Source organism: Podospora bellae-mahoneyi, chromosome 3 (assembly GCF_035222275.1).
Source record: "Podospora bellae-mahoneyi strain CBS 112042 chromosome 3, whole genome shotgun sequence".
NCBI classification, from domain to species: Eukaryota; Fungi; Ascomycota; class Sordariomycetes; order Sordariales; family Podosporaceae; genus Podospora; species Podospora bellae-mahoneyi.
The window spans coordinates 2,476,443-2,497,768 of NC_085882.1; the positions used below are offsets into that span (position 1 = coordinate 2,476,443).

The following is a 21,326-nucleotide window of genomic DNA, read 5'->3' on the forward strand; positions in this document are numbered from 1 at the left end:
TCAGCATACTCTAGATAGGCTGAACAAAAAGGGTATATATTGATAGTAAAAAAACACATCGACACATCATAAACAGTCAATGGCAATTGGTTCATTTTCCCATTCCTCTCCTGCAGCTCTAAACTAAGCTGATAATGCTAGGTAGAATCCCGTTATCCCGACCCAAAGCTGTGAAAACCGTGACACCATTGCCATTGAATGAACGATAAAATCAGAAACCGGACGCCGCTCATGAGCTGGCGGCCAAGTCCTTCTTGAGAGTACCCTGATACTGCTTCTTCTCCGCAGGGGTCTGGAAAGCACCGTGACCGAACTCGGAGGAGGTATCGATCCATTTGAGCTCGACCTTCTCGAGGGCCTTGCGGGAGGTGTGGATGAACATGGACTTGCGGAGGGTCATGATGCGCTTCTTGGTACCGGGGACGGAACCCTTGACCATGACGAAGTCGTTCTTGATCTCGCCGTAGCGGACGAAGCCACCCATGCTGCAATCTGTTAGTCTTGAGCTCTTCAAATTTCACCAAAAAGGGGTCAACATACGGAGTGATGGTCTTCTTGGTGACATCGATCTCAGTGGCGGCGTTGTCATCAGCATCACCCTTGCCGATGCGGTAAACCTTGTGGTTGACCGAGGTACGGTGGTGGTAACCCATCTGACCGGCACGGGCAACAGTCCACTGGACGTGGGAAGGATGCCAGGCACCGATACAGGCGACCTTGCGGAGACCCTTGTGAGTCTTGCGGGGAAGCTTCTTGGTGCCCCATCTGGCGGTGACACCGCTGAAACCGTGACCCTTGGTGACGGCGATAACGTCAATCATCTCGTCCTTCTCGAAGATGGTGTCGATGGAGACGGGCTTCTCGAAGAGGCCGTGGCCGAACTCGACCTTGTCGGCGACGGAGCCACCGTTGATCTGGATCTCCATGAGGTGGGCCTTCTTCTGCTTGAGGGGGGTCTTGCGGATCTGGGTGTGGGCAAGAACGCGGACGACGGTGCAGTACTTCTTGATGCGCTCGAGCTCGCGGGTAATGGAGGCACCGCTGTTCTCGGAGTGCTTCTTGGCGTACTTGGTGAAAGCCTTCTTCTTGGACTTATACCAGTTCTTGTAGAAGCGACGCTTGACCTCATCGGACAAGTGCTCGGCCCAGACGGTGGTGAGGGAGCGGAGACCGCGGGGAGTCTCGATGTACTATTTCGTGTGTTAATTCGGCCGTCTCTTCTTCTTCCTCAGCTGGACAGTAATGACTTACACCAACCAGACCCACAACAATCATCTGTAAAAGATGTTAGCCATTGACATAAATAGAGCCAAGCGGGCTGTGTTGCGCGTACAGGAGGAGTATCAATGATTGTCACAGCTTCCACCACTTCCTTCTTGTTGGCCTTGGCACCGGGACGGTCCATGTCGCGGACGATGGTGGTCATGCCGGCCTTGTAGCCCATCGCGGCCGTCAGGTGGACGGGCTTCTTGGCGTCGTCCTTGGGGAAGCTTTCGTGGTGCACAACAGTTAGCCTCCATCTCTTCGGCCGAGGCTGGTGTCTGAGGGGAGAAAGGTTTTCATATTCCACTTACGACTTGACCTTTCCTCTATGGCGGGCAGCGCGCTTGCGCGGCAGGTAGGCCAAAGAGCCATGGCGAGGGGCCTCGTACTCTGTTCGATGTTGTCAGTCCTCTGTCGCCGTTTGCAAACTTCTCGCCCAGTCCCGATGCCACAATCGCAGTGCTCCAGATCTCCAGAGATGTTGTCGCAGAATTCGCCCATCGTGAAGCCCCGGCCACATCGAAATTGGATCGAGACTGGGAGTATTCGAGGTTCGAAGAGAGGGCGCTACTCACTGCGGTGAGACATGGTTGCTGATGTCCTCGGTTTTACCGTGATGTGAAATGGAAAAATCCCCCAGGTCCGAACCACAAGAGCAGAAAAGTCGTCTGGAAATTTGGAGGTAGGTTGAATTTTTGTGTGGAAAATGGAGCTGGGCGCTCGGGCCAATTGCAGCGGAGCCCTAACTGGCTCAGCCCACTGAGAACTGCTCCTGTTCTCTATCGCGCCCCACTCTGTGATGCCCCCAGCAAGGCTTTTCGCTGCACGACTGCTCCGAGTTCTGGTCACGTGACCGCCATGCCATGCTCATACGCCATACCAAACTTTGGCTTTTCTCAAATATCAAGCTAAAAGACAGTCACAAGCTGCCCGAGAAACTCTTTCAAACAAGGAAAATGTTGTGGATAGCCACTAAACTACTGCGACCATGCCTGATCGCCCTGTGAAGCAACGCTTCGAAAGAAGAGTCCATACATGACAAAACACCAAACCCAACGAACTACTACCCCGAAGATGTTGCCCCGCTAAATAAAGCTTTTGAAGCTCTCCATTCCTATCCGATTCCACACATGTACATTCCCAGTTGCGACAATGGCACAGGACCCTGCCTCCCCTACACTCAATGCCCCGAACTTACTCTACGAAAACACGAAACCAACCGCTCCCTCGCCTAACACACGAAAGGAAACAAGCCAAATATGCGTGAGCAAACGCTGGTATAAGACGCACAAAACAGAGCGCCCTCGGTGACAAAGAAAATCAAGTCGTGACTAGAAAACGGCCAATCGGTTCGTCCTAATTGCTCTCGACCTTTTGGCTCATGATGCCATTGATGCTGGCGCTGGTGGGTGTTCCATTCTTCATCTCAGCTGTCGCTGAACTGGGACCAGAAGCAGGCCCGGAGATGATGTCACCCTTTTTATCCTCTTCCTCACTGTCATCGTAGTCCTCATTGACATGCATTTTTCGGGCGGCGCGCTCGGGCTCATTCGCCGGGGGTGGGTGAGGGGCCGGAGGATGCGAATGCTCTATCCGCCTTTCCTCTTGCGCCGGGGGATAGTCTTTGTGGCTCGGTCCGGGCTGAGGACCAGGTCCATCGTGCATGATGCCCTGCATCGAGGACGGGCCCTGCTGTATTGGGGGCAGATGAGCAGGGACAGAATGTGACTGGGGATGATGGGCAGCCTCAGATGGGTGATACCCTTCGTTGCCATGACGCTGCTCCTCCGCACGACGAATCTCTTCAGCTCGTCTTTGTTCCTCTACGCGTCTGTGGTCCTCCATACGCCGCTCGTCGAACCGGTGGGCTTCCGATGAGTTGCGACGATACTCAGGGCGCGGAGGAGTAGAAGGGCGGCGGTGCCGCAGATCTTCCATGCGTCCGCGCGACTCCTCCGTGGCAGGCTTCTTAGACTCGCGATCATCCTCCCACTCACGCATGCGCTTGGGGCCAACCGAGGGAGGGCGTGGGTCATGTTGCTCCCGGTGATGGGGACCGTCAAGAGGCATGCCTTGATGAGGAGGATGAGGGACACCAGGCTCAGGACCATTGGGTCCAGCCTGCTCAGACGGGTGCGGGGGGTAAGGAGGTTGATGCTGGGGATAGGCCGACTTTGGTGAAGGCATTCGGTTGTCATGCATGGGGGCCCGGCCGTCATTTCTCGGGCTATTGGTGCGGTATGGCATGAGAGGATTCGGGGCCCCTCCATTTGGAGGTGCGTTGCTCGGTTGAAGAACGGCGGCGGGTGCGTGTCCTCCATAGTTCGGGTTTCGCACACGCGGTGGAGGTCCAGCCATCTGGGGAGGAGGCGGCTGTTGCTGCTGGGGAGGGGGAGGAGGCGGGGGAGCTGCGTAATGACCCGGGGGAGGCGAAGGACCACGCCTGTGCGGCTCCAGACCTCTGCTTGCCTCCTGGTACGGCCTCGGCTGCTGCTCCTGTCTCGGACTGGGCGGACGTTGCATGGGAGGAGCTTGACCCCGGAATTGCTCGCTTCGGTCGGAAGCATACGGGTTGGGGGGCTGCGGCGGAGGATTGATCTCGGCAACACGGCCAGCCCACGAGTTGGGACCGCCCGGTCCAGCACCATTGTGCATCGGCTGTGGGGGTTGCGACTGCGGCGGCGGGCCGGAGCCAGCCCACTGAGGACCCGGAGGACCAACTGCACCTGCAGCCTGATAAGCTTGTGGGTGAACATCAGTGGGAGTTGGTGCCTGTCCAGGAGGGGCGCCGTTTTGTCCTCCACTTCGCAGGAGTTGCAATCGGCTCTTGACGTGCGGGTTGTTGGGATCCAACTCGGCAGCACGCTGATATGCGTCAAGGGCGTCGGCAATCTGGTTGTTACACGATTCATACAGAGTACCCAGATCATACCAGACCTCCGAGATGAACGGGTTGAGGCGGATGGCACGCGAATAAGCATCGAGCGCATCCCTATACTGGTTGATCTGGTAGTAAAGCACACCGATGGAACACCAGAAGGTGGGATTTCTCCCATCGCGGTATACGGCCTGCTGGTAGGCTTCGTATGCCTTCGGATACTTTTGTTGCTGCATATAGCACCGGCCGAGAAGGTACCAGCTCTGTGCATCCGAGTTGTCGGCTGCCACAGATTTCTCCAGGTACTCGATGGCCCTGTCTTGACTGGCAAAGCTTTGGCTTTGGTTGTGGTGCAGCCAGCCAAGTTGCTGGAGAACCTTGGCGTGGTTGGGATCCCGCTCAAGGACACGGTGATAGGCAGCCTTGGCGTTATCAAACTAAGAACAAGGTCAATATCACTGGCGGGTCAGACGTGATGGAGGCGAAACTCACGTCTTTCTGCTGCTCATGTACGTGTCCAATCTGGAACCAGATGTCTTCCTCTGTCAACGGAGCGGGAGGAGAGGTGACGATGTATCTGAAGCACTGCAGTAGATCATATCAGTATTTGCAAAACGCCGTGGAGAGTTCTGATGGCCTACATCCAACGACTGGGTGTATTTCTGCTGTTGTTTGTAGATTATGCCCAGGCGGAAGTAAATCTCATGGGCCTTGTCGAACTGCGGGTCCATCGCCATGACTTCGGCAAATGCCTCCTCGGCATGCTCCAACGAGCCATATCGATCATAGAGAATACCGATGCCGTACCACAGGCGTGGTTCTTTGGGATTGGGCAATTTCAGCAGGGCATTTTGGTAAGCCTGGTATGCCTGTTGAAGGTCGTCCATCATGAGGTAACAATGACCTATAGAGATAGTTGTCAGTCTTTGTAGCACCGAAACTGACTGTGTGGGTTGGCGTACCTAAACTGCCCCAGGCCTCGCCATTGTTCCCATCAAGCTTGATGATTGCGTGTAGATATTCCGCCGCCTTGGGGAAGTTCTCCTGCGTCCTCAGGACGACACTGAGGGCGTTCAAGGCATTGATGGAGTTTGGATTGGCTGTGAGAGCTCTTTCATAGCATGTCATCGCTTCTTCCAGATTTCCCATGCGTTCAGCCAAATTACCTGAAGCTTCGTCAGTATTCATGCGTCGCGTGACAACCAGCCTCAGCAGTGTTTGAGTGGACATACCAAGCTGGATCCACACCACCTCGTTCATTTGTAACAAGGTCGATGTCTGACGCGATGCCGCAAGAGGGGGAGGCGGGCCGGGAGGTCCAACTGCGCCAGGAGGGGGATGATGGATCCGCATCTGCATCGGAGGGGAAGGGTGATGGTTCGCCATGTTGCGTTATAATGTTGTTGTGCTTTGAGGCAGATGGAGATGGCCACCGGGAAGGTTGGCTGACTTGGGAGTTCGATGCACGTGGAAGGGGGTAACAGTGGCGGGCGTTGTCAGGTACCACTACGACCAAAAAACAAGCTTTGGATTAAGCATAGACGCCTCTTTCCATCAAGGTAGCTACCCAGGGAGTTGTGGGTGGCGCCGTTGAGACAGCAAAATACGTGTCGTCGCGCTGACACGAGATGGTGGAGGGAGCTGCTGGTTTGGGAGTCACGGCGACGGCGGATAGCTCCAAAAGCTGGGCGTCGGCTCGCCAATTTCACTCAGGCGACAGGTAAAGTGGAACAATTGTAAAAGGGAGGCGCGAGGTCAGGGGTGGTGGTGGTGGTGAAAAACAAGACCTGAAGCAAACGGAGATTATAGAGAGCAACTGGAAGGGATTGGTGGAAGCACTCGGCCCAGGTCAGTTGAGAGGCCGAAAGGGGGGAAAGAAGGGAAAGAGAACAGAAGCCCGGGAAGAAATCTCGGGATGGGAAGAGTACGACTTGGTTTCGCAGCGGCAACTCCCCCAACCCATGCCAAGCCCTGCCCAGAGAAGCGAGTGGAGGGATGGCCCTTTGGCTGTTCCGCTCATGTCTTGCAGCACGAGGGTGGGCAAGTCGCGCCAGGTTCCCGACAGGTCCCTGGTACCAGCATGCCGAAGCTGTGCTGTGGGAGCCTCTACCCGCCACTTGAAAATTTAGTGCCGCATCGCTAAACAGACCAAGGACCACGCCGAAACAGGCATCACTTGTCATCTCTCCAGTTCCAGTTTGGATTTTCCAGGTTTGCTCCGATTCCATTCCATCTCTTTTTCTTGTCATCGAGGCCCTGGGACGCGGACCAAATGACGAACCACGATAGGTCCAGCTGCGCGATATCGGGAAATAATTTAACAATGGCGACAAACAATCGGCTGTTCTTTGTTGGATGAAACGGATCACTGAGCGACACAAGATGACAGAACAAGATGGCATTTGGGTCGATGATTTCATGCACGACGCGTGGGCTCGGTCCCGCCGCTCCAAGGCATCACCAGGTAACGAGCGTTTCATCCCATATTTTCCCCGTGTGTGTGTGTGTGTGTGTGTGTGTGTGTGTGTGTGTGTGTGTGTGTGTGTGTCTCGGTGGCGGTGCCTGTCCAAACAAGTTCTCGTAGGATGTGTGCTGTGTGGTTCCTCAGCCTGACGGCGGCTGATGTGCTTCCCCAGGGCCGCATCCCAAGGGTTCGAGCTGGTACCGGGTACTTGTTCGGTACGTTGGTGGCCGAACACCAACCTCTCCTCCAGGGGAGGGCGTTTCCGGAGGAAGCAGCTACGCCATTTCGTTTTGAAGAGTGGATACCGCAGAACTGTGGCGACGGTGCAACGAGCCGGCCGGCCCTCCACCATGCGTCCCGCCCGCATCTCAGCAACCAGACAGGCAGGGGGGCCCACACCCACTCTCCCGTGCCCACTGTCCACCACCAGTCCACCACAAACCACAGCCAGCCAGCCAGCCAAGAGCAAGCGGCAACCAGCGAGCCACCAGCCAGCCCGTCACCAACGATGCGACGCAGAACCCTATCGCCCCAAATGAGCTGGTCCGCCGTAATTGGAGTTCGATAAATCATCGGAAAATAACTGCGCCTGCCATGCACCGTGACTGCGAGCCTGTTTCTCGCTTGTACAGGACGGGAGCAATCTCGAGCCGTCAGCTCTTATTATCCCCTCCTCTTGGGGAACACGATCATGCTGTCATTCTCGCCTCGGTACCTATGCAGCCACACAGTGATAAAGACAGCATGATCGACGATATATAAATGATTTCCTGGTCGATGAAACGGCTGGTGAATACACCGATAGACGGAATATCTAACTCGGAGGATCTTCTGTTCACAAATGCTACCTTGAGGAGAACAGGTTGCAGTTGGCACAGCACCTACATTAGACCAAGCAGGCGGCTTGGTCCTGGATGCGATTCAGGCACTCCCAAAAGCCGGCAATAATATCATCGTGTAAGGCATATAGACCTCGGAACTTCAACGGTGAGGCGCACCGCAAACCTGCCAGTGATGCATCCCGTAGGTGATTTTGATGGAGTTGGGAACAGCGCCCCTTGGGCGCTTTGGGATTAGAAAGTCCGGTAGACCGTTGAAATCTTAAAGTTGACATCAAAAATACCCTTGATGTAGGAATTGAGGCTCGAGTGGGGCATCAACAGGGCGTACCTTTCTTTGTAAACCTTTTCGGAGTCTTGACAACTCGCACTACCCACGCATAAACTTTCGGAGAGTCAATCTGATCTGATCTCTGCCCAGTGGTTTTTTCTTTTTTTTGGGGGGGGGGGAGCCTTCCAGAAGGAAGAAAAGACGCACATGCCCCGTCCGTGTTTCAGTGTCAGCATGACGCTGAAATCACCGTATGGTCAAACGCCATCGACGAAACCCCCAGGCACCCTGCTGAGCGGAGAGAGACATATCCAGAATTTTTGAACTCGAATCTTTGAGTACCTTTCCAACTTGTATAGAGGGAAAGCCCCGACGAAAAGCCGATCACGTCCCCCTTCTTTCTTCCAAGTTGTCCGAAGGTGGACGCATCGACCGACGGGACCCAAGAAACGGTCATCGGCAGCCCCTTGCCCCTCTCTGCCCCTCACCGGCTGCGCGCACGTTCCACGGGCAAGAATAGAAGGCAGAAGAGGGTTATGTAAGGTAAGGGCGAGAGGGTGACTCCCGTAGTGCCAGCCGCTACTGCAGTTTTAGGCAACCCGCACCATGCACATGGGTTGGGCAACATATCATTTAGGTGGCAGTTGAGATGGATGAGCTCTCAGGGTTATTTAGGTGTGTCAGGCAGGCAGGCTCGAACCTGCCACCAGCGACTCGCGGGCATCCGGCGTTCTTCCAGTCTCGATCTGGATCTGATCTGAGTTGATCGATGGGTTAATGGTGCGAGTTGGAGAGTGGACGCAGCATAAAACGACGTTTCGTTTTGATTCAGTCAACACGCTCCCTCTCCCCCATTATCCTTGTTCTCCCTACCTAACCCACCTCGTTTCAAGCTCACTCTAAAGACATAACTACAAGCAATCGTCCCGTTGATGGCATATCAGATTCCAGTTACAGGCAGTAAGAGATCTAGTTCCCCGCTACCTAAACAGATATAAGGTACGTCTGACATTGACACAGGCTGTTTCACGTCGATAAGCAAACGGGGCAGTGCCGCATGCCAGCCATCCTTCAGCCTACATATAACAAGCAGCACCTATCCAACTGCCTGCCGTGCCTCTTTTCGAAGGGAACAGTGCCAAGCCCTCTGGGTTGGGTAATAAGCGGTCTATTCAACTGGGTCAACTTATCAGGTCCATACTTTTCTGTCTCACCAAGGCACAGCTCGGTCTCGATTGCGGCACTGTCCGACCTCACTGGAATTATTCAACAGTGGAAAAATGATCCTAAACGAGACACCTAGGTGAAGCCTGCCCTCCAAAAGAGCAAAAGTCTGGCACACGGTGATTACACAAGAGAGCCCATAACACCAGCACGTGTTGGGACCTACCTCTTACAGGAGGACAAGAACTGACGCTGTGATCGCCAACTAGAAAGCTGCAACATGCACGAATATGCAGGCCCGGCTCAACTCGTAGTGGCATCTTTTCGTTTGCCATATGCCCACTACTGTTGCAGAAGAGTCGAATGAGATGTGCCTCAAAAAGCAAAAACAAGAAGCAAAGATGTGGCTTATCAGCTGTTGGTGAGCCGAGAGAGAGAGTAACCCGCCGGTCCCTTGGGGTCGATCCCGACATAGCATATTTTGGTGCTGACAGGCTGACACCCGCGACTGGACGGGGGTGGAAGCCGGTGTGAAAGGCGGCGGTTGTGCGCAAAGACTGAAGATCTCTTCTGGGATTTGAAGATGGAAGGTCCGATGTGCCCGATTTGCTGCATTCCCTGGGCTGGGGGAAGGGGGTTGGGATACTTATCTCATTACTCACCTGCCCGCTCGCTCACCGATTTCACCATCCCTCATTTACCACTTTTTCCCCCGGTTGACGCTGCTGCCGGTGAGGTTGCTCAACTCATCACACACTTTTCTGCAGTGATGGGTGGGTGTGTCTGAGGAGGGTGGGCAGACACCAGGGCAGAGACAGGGGTGTCCGAATGGATGCAACGGGGGAAATGTCTCTCTTGGAACCATCCGTGTGTGGGTCGGTGGCACCCCAGCTTTTTCCTTTTCCTCTTCTCCCTGGGCAGCGTCCCGCTTTCCATTTTCACGTCTTGCGGAGAATATTAGATAAGCGTAATATCGGGCCGGTCTCGAATTACGGGTAGTCTAAACCATTTGAAGAAATCAACTTGCTAAATGCGTGATTCTCTTTTGGCCAATTACTGTCATATCACGTGATTTGTAGGTGTACGAGTCGGCACGCGCAGCCAGATCGAGGGGGGAAAGCTCTAAAAAGAGACAAAGAAAACCGTCGAGGGCTACCCGGGGCGGCAGGCTCAAATCATGCCGTGCTCCCTCCACAGAACGGGCGCATACATTATGATAGCGTCGTCGTCGTCGGCTTGTGGGACATGACTGTGCATCCCCCTGCTGTGCCTGTACCGTGGTAGCAATGCTGCAGCTTTTGCTTGCTTGTTCTTTCCCGTTGCGGTGGCAGACCGAGGCATTTTTCTCGGTGGTTTTGTTATTCTTTTGATTTACCATTTTTCGCTTATTATGCAGTGGTATTTATCTTACTCACTTTCCTTCTCCCGGTTCGAAGAAACGTCAAGGCCAACAACTGCCCTTCTCGCTCGCTTGTTGTCTCCTTTCCCCACCCCCCCCCCACCACCACGGGCGGTTCAGGCTGTGACATGACGATGGCCCGGCATTTTTATATGTATTTATTTTCCAACCTTACCGTATCCGACCAGCCGCTGAACCTGCATTTGACCAAAGGAAAATGCAGACGCATCATGTGTCAGATGCGTTGGCCTTTTTTTCTTTCCATGCAGAGCTGCAGCTTCTGGTTACGCACCTCTCGGTTGGGTCTTGGCGCGCGTTTTTGCACCATTTCCAGAATCTGTCTCGATCAAAATCGGGGGCCCATGTTGGTTGGGCAGGGGTTTTGGGCAGGGGGGTTTTGAAATGAACCACGACCAGAAAGACGCCCCCGAGTTCCAACCCATCCAGTTTGGAAAATGAAGGAAGTTTTTGTGCTGTTGATATCGTGGACTGAGGTAACATTTACTAGAAAGGAGGACAGATCACCCTCGTTTCATTAGTCATGCGGGCGGTGTGCATGCATTAACAACAGAAAACCCTGTGTCATCAATCCCAGCTGCCGAGACTCGGACCCCCGTTCCTAAGGTTGCCCCCCTCTCTTCCCGCAGACACGTGAAGTGGTGAGGGCCCGAATCGGCTTTTTCTGGGGTTGGGGTTAGAAGCTAGTGCAGCGTTAGCCCGGGCGTTTTTCTTTCTTACCCCTCTTGTTTTCGTTGTCTTCACTGCGTGCCAAGAGAATGCCCAGAAGGCTTGATCGTGGGTAGTCAGTTGTCAGCATTTTGGGGAAGAGGAAAGACAAGAGATAATGGGTGGGTGGTGGATGGATTATTCGTTGCTAGAGCCGACAGGTTGACAACTCATCATTCACTGCCTCCTTTTTGGTTGGGAATTTGAAGGATGGGATGGAAAACCGCCCCTTCCCCCCTGCGGTTCGTCTTGTTCCCTCTCTCACCGCTGTCGCAGCGCATGATCATGGTTGATCATGGGCTTCCAGCTCCTGCACTGGAACTCTTCGTCTGGTGTGCGTGGTGGAGTTAAAAGGTCCCTGACGTAGGTAGGTACCCTACACACCGAGTAGGGTTGGGCGATCTTATCAGGTGCCAGATAAGTTATCGCCCATCTCATCATCAGGACGGTCGGTTGTCTATAACACCCGGTGGTGGTAAGGGGGGGGGGCCTTCTTATCGAGATATTAATGAACCTCTCCCCAGAATCTCACGAACCATCACATCACCGCCGCCAGATGTGAAGCAAGGGTTCACAACAGCAGCGTCACGAACGGGCCCCACAGAAAACCTGGCCGTGCCGCCGGGGAGAAGGGAGGTGCCCAGTAGAAGCGTGTGAGATCGAATCGTTCGGCGGAGAGCGCGGCCCATCTCAAACAAGCCAGGCCCATTTTTATTTTTTTATCTCCTTCCTACCGTCGGCATGGGCACAGTTTTTGGTTGGATGCACACACCCTTCATTTCGTTAGTGCAGTCCCACTTTTTGGGGGCGTGTGGGTGGGGGTGGGTGGATTGATTTTGACGACTTTTTGATTGGTCTTCTTTTTTCCCCGGCTTGGCTTCTGGCTTGATATGGGAGGTGTGGATTCACCTCACCTTGGGGAACTCACCGAGGTGAGAGATAAGGGGGACAGGGACGGATGGATGTGTACGACGATGGCACTGGAACAACAACGGAGATGACGATGGTCTGGATCAAATGTGAGAGAGGTTTGGTTGCCGAAACTCGAAGATGGGATTTGGTATGTATGGAACGGTGATACAGGGCATGTGCTATGCAACGCACGGGTTTTGTTTCTCTTTACAAGAGTTTCTTTTTTGTTGCTGTTACACAGAGAGGAGATGCAGGGTGTTATATGGGGTTGGATGTTGGTTGCTCCCTTTTGTTCACCGGAAACCGCTCCCTCGATGGTTGACTGCCATGTCAGCAGCTTGAGGAGGAGGGGTTGTGTGACGGGCAAGTGGAACGGGGAAAAGGCTTGTCTTTTTGGTCCGTTGACACAGGTGACAGACAGACTGGATGTCACGAGGGTGATGGGGTATGCGTGCTACGGTATGATATCCGAAATAGATGCCGTGTGCTGCTTAGTTTGTGGCTCGAAGATTTAGTCTCAGCGCTGTCTTTCGGTTGGTGATTTGGTGTCTCAGTGCCACTGTCATACTGTCATACGCGGATTTTGCCTCTCTCCGGCGATGGGGCCAACCTACCCAGGTAGGTTCTGAAAGTAATGATAATTAAGATAAATATAAGCATCTTGCCCTAGATCACTATTTCGTTAAGCCTCCTGCTGAGTGAAGATCCATCTTTAGTCCATGGACACCATTACCGCACATATCAACACCTCAGTCCCAAGTCTAACCGACTCAGTGGACCAACAACACATGTTCTTTGCCGTCACGTCAGGATGGGTGAAACTCGCACATCAATCAATGTTCCCGAGGCGGTTCTACATTCATAGCATAGCCATGACCTGAAGCTAGAGTCTCGAAAAAAGATTCCTCAAACTTGACCAAGAAGCAGTCGAAAAGGGATCTTTACCCATGAAGTTTAGGTTGTTCTACAAGCACAAGCTCACAATCCATGGTGGAATGTGACATGTAAACCGCCTGCCATCTCCCTGCTCAACAAGGCAAATAAAACACCATCTATAAGACGCGGCCAGCATATCAGGCCAGCACCCCCAACCCACGTTCTCCCATCTGCCCGAATCCTCACCAGCCGGACAGTTTCCTTCTGCACCTGCCCATCCATCGATCTGATCCGTAGCATTAAACGGCGCGGCCTTCCCACCAAGCCTACCTACCTAGCCAGATCTAACCAGGTTGACTTGACCCTTCCGGCCAGCGCAGCAGCCGGCTGAAACCTACAAGGCCACACGCAGCCCCTCCAGGGCCGCAGCAACCATGATGTCATTGGCCGCTAGGCCGTCAAGCAGGCCGGTAGGAAGCGATCGGGTGTGGTTTGTTTGTGAGCTTGACAAGCCAGGATGCAGTAGCTTGCCGTGATCAAGCAGTGTGCTTGTTCGGAGATGTGTAGATAGTTATACTGGATATGCCCACGCCGCAATGTGTTATTGTTGTTTTGGAGATATCGTAAGAAGTCAGAGACTAAGACAGGCTCTCCGCCGCTTGCAACGACAACTTATGGTTGTTGCTGTTCACGATAGTTACCAAGTGTCAAAAAGCCCAGGCGAAACACAGGGTATGGGATCTTCCAAGTTTGTCAAGAGCATATAGTACAGTCATCCCTCCATTATATGAATAACAACTACGAAAGCTGACAAGGTATTTCCTCCTACCCACCGCCCAATTCCGTTTCTTTGATAAACCTCCAACTCCATGAACCGAAAAAGATCTTCTGTTCGCTCCGTTGGCTTACAAAAAAAAGATGCGAATAAAATTAAGGGGGTAGTAATCAGTCATTAAAACGTTTCCAACCTCCTTTTTGCCCTTCTCCTCCATCATCACCTCCACTTTCTATCTTCTCTCTGGTATTCATAACTTCTCACTATAGTGCTTATAACCACTCTATTTGTGGTCATCTCCATCAGGGTTATACGATGTCTCCCCCAGCATCTCTCCTCCACCCTGCACCGTCATGGTCTTTTGCGCTCCAGCTTGCGGTTGGCTCTGTACTGTTGGTCCCGTCGCCGAGGGAATAGGAGGAACAACCGCTGGTGGAGGCGGTGCGTTCGACGCTCTGGCCGCCGCATTCGCCGTGGCAGCGTGAAGTCGCTGATCAAGCGCCTTCAACGCCAGAGCTCTCCTCCTTTCAGCTTCGGCGCGAGCACTACCCGGCACACCGCGCTGAGCAAAGTTGTGGTGGTGGTGGTCTCCCCGGGCGGCTGATACATCAGCAGCGCTGAAGGGTGTGCAAAGGCGCATAGCAACGAGGACGTTGAACACCTGATCTGAGATGCTCGAGGCCAGAGGCCGGACGGGGCCGGGGAAGAACTGGGCGAACGCAAAAGTCTCACTGGCGTCGCCGCGGAGGTGGGCGGGTTGCGACGCATCGAGATCGGGGAAGACGGGCTTGTAGAAGCGGAGGTAGGTCCAGCTTACGGTGAGGCCATAGATGGCGAGGAGGAACGAAGCGGCGGTGAGCATCGGGGTGAGGCAGAGGAGGGTGACGAGGCCGATGTAAAGGAGGGGAAATCGAGGTACCCGCAGGGAGAGGATGCCCCTGAAGAGGGTTACGGTGTGTGCGGGGACAAGTTGGCTGAAGGCGACGAGGAAGGAGATCTGGATGGGGATGGTTCCGGCGATGGTCATGAGCCTGTGTAGAGGTTGTTAGCCTTTGGTCATGCGCTCTGGTATAGCCGCTCAAGTGGTAACATACGTCCACCCCTCATTTCTTGTCAGGGCAAAGAAGAAGATGGTGGTAGCAAAGACCAAGGCATTTGGCACAAGGGAAACGATGAGCAGGAACTTGGCAAGCTCCCGGCCTGACCAGGCACGTTCGAGGTAGCGGCCGCCATGGTAGAGTGTGAAGCCGGCAATGCTCAGGGTGAAGATGTTGCTCTCGACTAGTGTCGTCGTCAAAAAAGTCCAGGGGTAGACCAGTGATAGCTGTGGGATCAGGTTCAGATATGGGATAACGATTTCAGAGTTGGCCGTCCATTGTCGGTATCGTATAGCGGCGCTCAGCACTGACTGGACAAGCAGCACGATGAGGCAGATGCGCGTTACTGGCGGGATGTTTATTCGGGGCGGCATGGTGGGTGTTGACCTTTGGGTACTCCGTACTTTTTTCTGATCCGACGGCTTGTCTAAGGTGGTGCTCCTATCGCGCTTTCGTGTCTTGACGTCGGGCCCTCCCGTTTGCCGGAGTTTTTCCAGGCTTGGGAAAGGATTCAGGGCGGTTCGTGCCTCAGGCGCCCAGGCTGCCGCTCCTCAGGGTTGGCAGGCTGGCAGGGTTCGCCCGCCCGAACACAACACGAGGACCCAGGTTGTTTCATGCAGGCCCCTGCACAAAGAAGGAGTGGGGACGACATCTTAGATTGCGCACGAGCCATCCAACTTCAGTCGTCCACGCCATCTCATCTCGGGCGGCACGAGCACGAGCGGTCAAGCCAGAGGTCAGAGTGAGGAATCTGGAAGGTCGAAAGGTCAAGCCCAACATGGGCGGTTTTCTTGTCATTTTCAATTTCATTTCGTTTTTCCTCACATCTCCGAGGACAGCTCATTTTCGACGGGAATTTATCTCATCATGGTAAGAAATCGGACATCGTTTGGTGGCATCTGCAGGGCTTGCGACACCACACACACGCACACACATCAATGCCCCGCTCCGCAGATCGTACGCCACCTCGGTCGAAGGCGTCCGTTGCATTCAATATTTGGACACTGCTTTCGTGACTTGTGCCACTCTGTCATCCTCTTATCCTACTGTAATGTAAGGTTTGTTGGGCCGTACTGCGGTGAGCAACGCAGTCATCTCGAGTTGATCTTTACAAAACCTCACAGGACGGATAAGGCGGGGTGTGATGGGGGGGTCACTAGGGAGCCTCCTTTCGGCCCACGACTCGGGCAGCCATCTGGAAATTTTAGCCCGTTGAAGCTGGTTGCAGTCCAGTGGCACTGGTGCCTGCGGGTGCTTCTTGTTGATCTCTCGTTGCTGCTACTGGGCGGCGAACGCAACTCGATCTTCTTTTCACAAGGTTTCATTTTGAAATTCGAGCCCGCCTCTTCAGGCTCGCTGCATGCCGAGATACCTGTCTCGGATACAAAAGCGGTGGTGGAAGCATCAGTACCGGTACCTCCCAGAAGCAGCCAGCACCATACAAAACCCATGTCACGATGCAACAATGGTGTCCAATCAGCACTCCCTGCACCGCAAGATCGAAAACCCCGGATCATGAACCCTGGCTCTGCCCAGAACACCACGACACACTGGCTCTGGCCGAATTTGGTTGGTCAAAATTCCGGAAGGCCTGTTGATTGTTCTTTGCAGCAGTCTCCTCCCCTCCCCTCCCCGCGCCCTCAGCTACTGTTGGATGAATAACGGTACACTAGGTGCCACGATGCTCCGGAGAAGGAAACACAGGCAGGATACGTTCTGATGGGCTTTGATTGATTGATTGCCTGCAGCAGTACCGCTCAACTACCCGCGCCGCCGATCTGCATCGGGTCCTTGGAACATGACCGGTGTTCGGTTGCTGTCCACAACGTACAGCACCACGGCGCCAGGGGCTGTATTTCACGGTCGGCCACATCATTCTTGTGCCGCACAAAGAAGCGCAACACAACGGCCTGCAGAGCCTAATTGGGAGCTTGTGCATCGAACAAGGGCGGCACCAGGCCTCCGTTTAGTAGCGAAGAGGCGGGGGCCATGCTCGAAGTTCGGCCACGATGATGACGGTATGTGTCAAATGGCGCCGGCGGGCCATGGACTGGCACACTGGTGGTGGGTGATAAGCTATGGATTGATTGGTCTCGGCAAAGCACCACGTTTCGATTAATTGCAGTACCTCCCTTCCCGCTCACCTTTCCCTTCCATTCTCTCCAAATTATGCACAGGCGAGATGGCATCAGATCTGGCCAGGTCGAGTGTCGATTTGACGCAACCGCACACAGGGTGAGATGGAATACGGAACCCGGCCATGGCCGTGCTGGACAGGACAAGCTGAACTGAGGTTGGCTTTGTGTTAGTTCTAGCAGGGACAGGATGTCATGTACCGTTCCGTAAAACTGTATTTCGCAGCCGGCGTAAACCTAACCAGCCACGGTAATGTTGGTATTGGTGTGGGTTCAATCCGAAGAACGGGTTTCGGTCGCACGCTTGCGCGAGGCCAGGAAAGCCCTGCGACATTATTTACCGTGTGTGTCATTTTGGCCCCAGAGCACCTCCAGATAGCTTCTTTGTGCGTGAGACTCGCAGGCCAGCGGGTGGCACACAGTTAATTGCTTACCATCAGCAACCTGTGATGTTATCGTGGGAGACCTGGATACGCCCTACGCGGGGCAAGGGCAGAAAAAAGAGCGGTCTCACTCGCTCAGCAGGGCGATGGCGGGCAGCAGAAGCTTGCTACCCACTTTGTAGCTACAACACTGCACTGTACCTCCTGTCACAAACAAGCTGGAGGTGCGGAATCCAAACTTAAAACCAAACTACCGCCAGTCTGAGCGTCGCGGTTGGTGACAGCATGTCATGGGTGTCTGTGAGTTCGTCAGATCAGGGAGGTCAGCCAGTTGAAGACAGGATGATGTTATCGGGGGTTTGTCTGTGGCTCATTCAATTGTTCTTCAAGACTTCCCCCGTCCCCTCAGGCAGGGCATCAATCCATTTGACGGATGGGGAAATGCAATTGGCCTGGCGTGGTGAAGTTTGAGCGTGGTGAGGTAAGTTGCTGTTCCCATTTGGCTTAGCGTCCGGGGTGCGGTTTTAGTCGCTCGCCTAATAACAAGCGGCAGGGACCACTTGGCCGGTGGGAACCCACACCTCATTGGGCAAACCTGCACTGGGATTCTGGGTCGCTGGGGCCATCGCTGGCCCGAACGCTTGCAACCTCCAAATCTCAACCTTGCGCTTTCGAGGTCCCTTTTCATTCTCCATCACCAACAAATGCCAGATCCCTAATCGCCCTGTCACCAGCTCGCCGACGGACCAAATTGGACAGAAATACCCTCACCACCTGCGCTGGAAACTGAGTTTGGAAATCCCGCAACTTTGGCCGCCTTTTCGCCCCCGGTGCTCCGACAATGAAGGAATTACTCGACACTAACCGTGTCAACTATCTCATCTGGAGGTTCGTTGTTTCTGTGCCCATCCCTTCAGCCCGACAACCTCCGGACTGCCTGGTGAGAGGGCGCTGCAGTCGCTGACTTTTGACAATTAGGTACTTATTGGAGTCAAGTATGTGGACTGCTCACTGGGAACAGCTCAGCTCACCCCGCCAGCTCTCGTGTTTCACGCGTTGAGCAACCAACAAAGTTGCGAGGCAAGCAGCAAGACGCACGCAGACAAACTGACCTCAGACAGATTATCGGGAAACCGCCGCCAAGCTGCAAAAGGAGTGGCGGATCCAAACGCCTCACAGGCATTTTGACTATGCTCCGCACGTCAAGACATATGCATTGGTGAACCTTCTCAACAAAGGCCTTCAGTTTGAAGCGTATGAGAGACAGTTTGCTGAGCAAAAGGTACGGTGGCCCGATTTTATTGTTGTTGTGAAATTGACTCGACCTGTGGGCTGGCGCCCCCCATTCCGGTCTGCATGGAATTGGCGGGTGGTGCAAGTTCCAGGGGGCGGTAGTGCCGGGGTAACTGACAATTTTCTTGCAGGCGCCTCGTGATGTGCCGGCAACGGCCGAGGCGACACCGCGTGGGGTGTTTGGACCGCTCAAGTTCCAGCCCGACATGATGGAGGTGGAGGAGGATGAGGTGGAGGAGGAGGCAGAAGAATCCGAGGATGCAGAGTACGATGAAGACATCGAGAACCCAAGAAAGCGCGCGGTCGACCGGCATCTCGCCGTGTCGCATGGGTCGCCCGCTAAGCGGCAGAGACTGAGCAACGGCTACGACAACGGGGCGGATTCTGCCACAACCCCCATGGAAATTGACCACCACCACCACCACCACCACCACCACCACCACCACAATGGCGCAGAAAACAACCACGCCTACCCATCGCCCCTGGAGGGTGAACAGGCCGCATCACCAATCCCTCACACCGAGGGGCCCTCGCGGGGCACACAGGTTGACGACACACGGGACCTCACCCAAGACACGGTGTTTCTGCGACTCGGCGCCGATGATTCCACAGAAGCTAGCGAAAACCCTATCGTGCTCATCAGCAAGTGGAACCCCAAAGACCCATCAATCTTGGCGACTGGCGGGACCGATGCGCTAGCCCGCATTTGGACGCTTCCGCGTGGAGCCGCCCCAGACGCCGCCCTGCCAGATCACGTGGACACGGCCCCTCGGTACCTCCATCTTGGTGATGACCTCCCCAATGACTCAACCGTCACCTCCATGGCATGGAGCTCCAATGGCGCTCTTATCGCCCTCGGGATTGAGATAGGAAACAAGTCCCGTCTTGGTGTGTGGGCTGCCGATGGTACCAGTGCCTACCGTTTCGAAGGCCTCGACTCCCCCATCACTAACCTCTGCTGGAGTCCCAATGACAAGTTCCTTTTGGCCATCTCACCGGATATGACCAATGGACTGGAGAACCCCCGGACTCTGATCCAGGTTTCGTCTCCGACCACGGTGAATCCGATGTCTCACATCCTCAACTACGACATTCACAGCTACCCCGTCGATGCCACATGGATCGGCGAGAGCTCTTTTATTCTCTGCGGTCAAGGCATGTTGACTGCCTTCCGATGCACTGAAAAGGAGATTGTTCAGATCAGAGAGTTTGAAACACGCAAGGACGAGCGATTCCAGTATGTCAAGTTCGACTGGCGCTCTAGCCTTGTTGCCACTGGCAGCGAAGCGGGTTTCATTGATGTAAGTTTGTTCTTCAGCATCTAAAGGTTTTCATGTACTGACCTATGACTTGCAGATTTGGGATGAGTCCAGTAGGCGGCGTTCGATAAAAGCCCATGACGGCGCTATCACCGCTATGCAGTGGCAACCGCTGCAAGCGGACCCTGCGGAGGGCGAGAGGCTGTTGGTGTCCTGTGGCATCGATGGCGGCATCTTTGTCTGGAACGTACTTGGAGGCCTGGAGAATAGGCCGAAGTACTCGATCACCTTGGATTCACCCCTTGCAGCAAATAGCCTCGCCATTAGCCCCGACGGATCGCACATCGCTGTAGCAACACATGACAGAATCTTGATCTGGAAGCTTGGTGAACATCAAGTCCCTAAAGCCGGCTGGATGCCGAATACTGGGTGGCAGACCCCCAAGACGGGATCCGACTCGGGTGATTCCTTGCCATTCTTGGAGTGGGACTGCGAGGGCAAGAGACTGGTTCATGGTTTGGATAACCGACTCGCTATCATTAACTTCCGGTAGAAGGGGCTTTCGGACCTACGAATACGCAACGACATGCCGCTTTCTTTCCCAATGAGAGATGGCGCCGCCCCAGATCCTATTCGACTGGGGCGCTTGGGCGAATAGGCTGCTCTGTGTGAGGTTTGGGGGGCCGTCTGGTTCGGTCAACATTTGCAACGGTGCCTATAGGATTGGATTCCTGAGCGCAGAACCCCTAGCGGGAGTTTTCGAATGGCAACCTCCGACCTGTTAGTATTACGTGTTCCCCGGGACGTGCAGGAAGCGGAATTCCCGAGAATCGACGAGAAGCGGACCGGTATCAACATGAACTGAGGAGGCCGGAGAAACGACCAGTCACCGATACACCGAATTGGTGCCCGGCACTAGAAGGCATTGGTCATCTACCAGTTCCTGTATGCGCATGATCAAACCTTACAAGGACCTGTACACGACCAGTTCGATTATTGCTGGAGCACAACCCGCCTACATGCCGTGCCGACAACCAGAAAAGTATCGAGCCAAGAAGCAAGCCCAGTATCGGAGACATGCCTCTCATCATCCCCGACATGGATGAGCAGTAGGGAGCTTTGGGGTTCAAATCACCCGGCCCAAACAGTGGGCAGTTTGGGGCTCTTTGAGTCCTGTCGTAAAGAATAATGCCAGAGAGATATTCCAGCATGGGCGGGGAAAATAAAAAGACGGTGACGCTGCCAGTACACATCGGCAACGGTGCGTTGGAATGGGGGCGCGAACTAAACTTACCAAAAATAAATGCATGCTTTTTGGGAGTAAAGGTTGGGGCCAAACATACATGCGATGATATTTGAATAGCGGAGCGATGGGAATGATTTGGTTTAGAGCGTGGTTTTGGCTAGTCAACATTGAAAGCTTTATAACGATACAGGTCGAGCGACGATTTTCTTTTTGTCGTGGTTTACATAGTATGCTATCTTGGAGTAGTGTGGCATCTAGCAGGCATCTAACAATAGAAACTTGACATTACTGCGTTCTCTTCTGTATGAGTCTGAGGTGCCCTCCTGGTATGTGTTGAGTTAGTTGA

At 54.1% G+C, this 21,326-nt stretch overlaps 4 protein-coding genes across 4 annotated transcripts; 1 reads left to right on the forward strand and 3 right to left on the reverse strand.

Annotated features, from left to right (window-relative positions):
- Positions 1 to 229: 229 nt before the first annotated feature.
- RPL3 (60S ribosomal protein L3) lies at positions 230 to 1,851 on the reverse strand (the record flags this gene model as incomplete). Its single annotated transcript, XM_062877868.1, has 6 exons — positions 230 to 485; positions 541 to 1,190; positions 1,252 to 1,275; positions 1,334 to 1,490; positions 1,575 to 1,653; positions 1,839 to 1,851. 6 exons carry the CDS (start codon positions 1,849 to 1,851, stop codon positions 230 to 232), a joined length of 1,179 nt encoding a protein of 392 aa, XP_062733685.1.
- A 768-nt stretch (positions 1,852 to 2,619) lies between these two features.
- On the reverse strand, positions 2,620 to 6,426 carry SSN6 (glucose repression mediator protein; the record flags this gene model as incomplete). The annotated part of the gene is made up of 5 exons (XM_062877869.1): positions 5,374 to 6,426; positions 5,104 to 5,307; positions 4,783 to 5,045; positions 4,634 to 4,726; positions 2,620 to 4,578 (listed from the first exon to the last, which is right to left on the reverse strand). The coding sequence occupies exons 1-5, from the start codon at positions 5,525 to 5,527 to the stop codon at positions 2,620 to 2,622; spliced, it is 2,673 nt and encodes an 890-aa protein (XP_062733686.1). The 5' UTR covers positions 5,528 to 6,426.
- A 7,050-nt stretch (positions 6,427 to 13,476) lies between these two features.
- Positions 13,477 to 15,476, reverse strand: QC761_307290 (uncharacterized protein). The gene is made up of 2 exons (XM_062877870.1): positions 14,662 to 15,476; positions 13,477 to 14,598 (listed from the first exon to the last, which is right to left on the reverse strand). The coding sequence occupies exons 1-2, from the start codon at positions 15,036 to 15,038 to the stop codon at positions 13,851 to 13,853; spliced, it is 1,125 nt and encodes a 374-aa protein (XP_062733687.1). The 5' UTR covers positions 15,039 to 15,476; the 3' UTR covers positions 13,477 to 13,850.
- A 2,382-nt stretch (positions 15,477 to 17,858) lies between these two features.
- On the forward strand, positions 17,859 to 21,273 carry QC761_307300 (uncharacterized protein). The gene is made up of 5 exons (XM_062877871.1): positions 17,859 to 18,070; positions 18,161 to 18,177; positions 18,304 to 18,509; positions 18,607 to 19,776; positions 19,832 to 21,273. The coding sequence occupies exons 1-5, from the start codon at positions 18,024 to 18,026 to the stop codon at positions 20,285 to 20,287; spliced, it is 1,896 nt and encodes a 631-aa protein (XP_062733688.1). The 5' UTR covers positions 17,859 to 18,023; the 3' UTR covers positions 20,288 to 21,273.
- Positions 21,274 to 21,326: the final 53 nt, after the last annotated feature.

Excerpts from the sequence above, each read along its gene's own strand:
- QC761_307290 (XM_062877870.1), bottom strand. The coding sequence starts at position 15,038 with ATGCCGCCCCGAATAAACATCCCGCCAGTAACGCGCATCTGCCTCATC. Across the intron at positions 14,599-14,661 it reads ACAAGAAATGAGGGGTGGAC|GCTCATGACCATCGCCGGAA; the intron begins GTATGTTACCAC and ends ACCTCTACACAG.
- QC761_307300 (XM_062877871.1), top strand. The coding sequence starts at position 18,024 with ATGAAGGAATTACTCGACACTAACCGTGTCAACTATCTCATCTGGAG. Across the intron at positions 18,510-18,606 it reads TTGTGAAATTGACTCGACCT|GCGCCTCGTGATGTGCCGGC; the intron begins GTGGGCTGGCGC and ends ATTTTCTTGCAG. Across the intron at positions 19,777-19,831 it reads GCGAAGCGGGTTTCATTGAT|ATTTGGGATGAGTCCAGTAG; the intron begins GTAAGTTTGTTC and ends TATGACTTGCAG.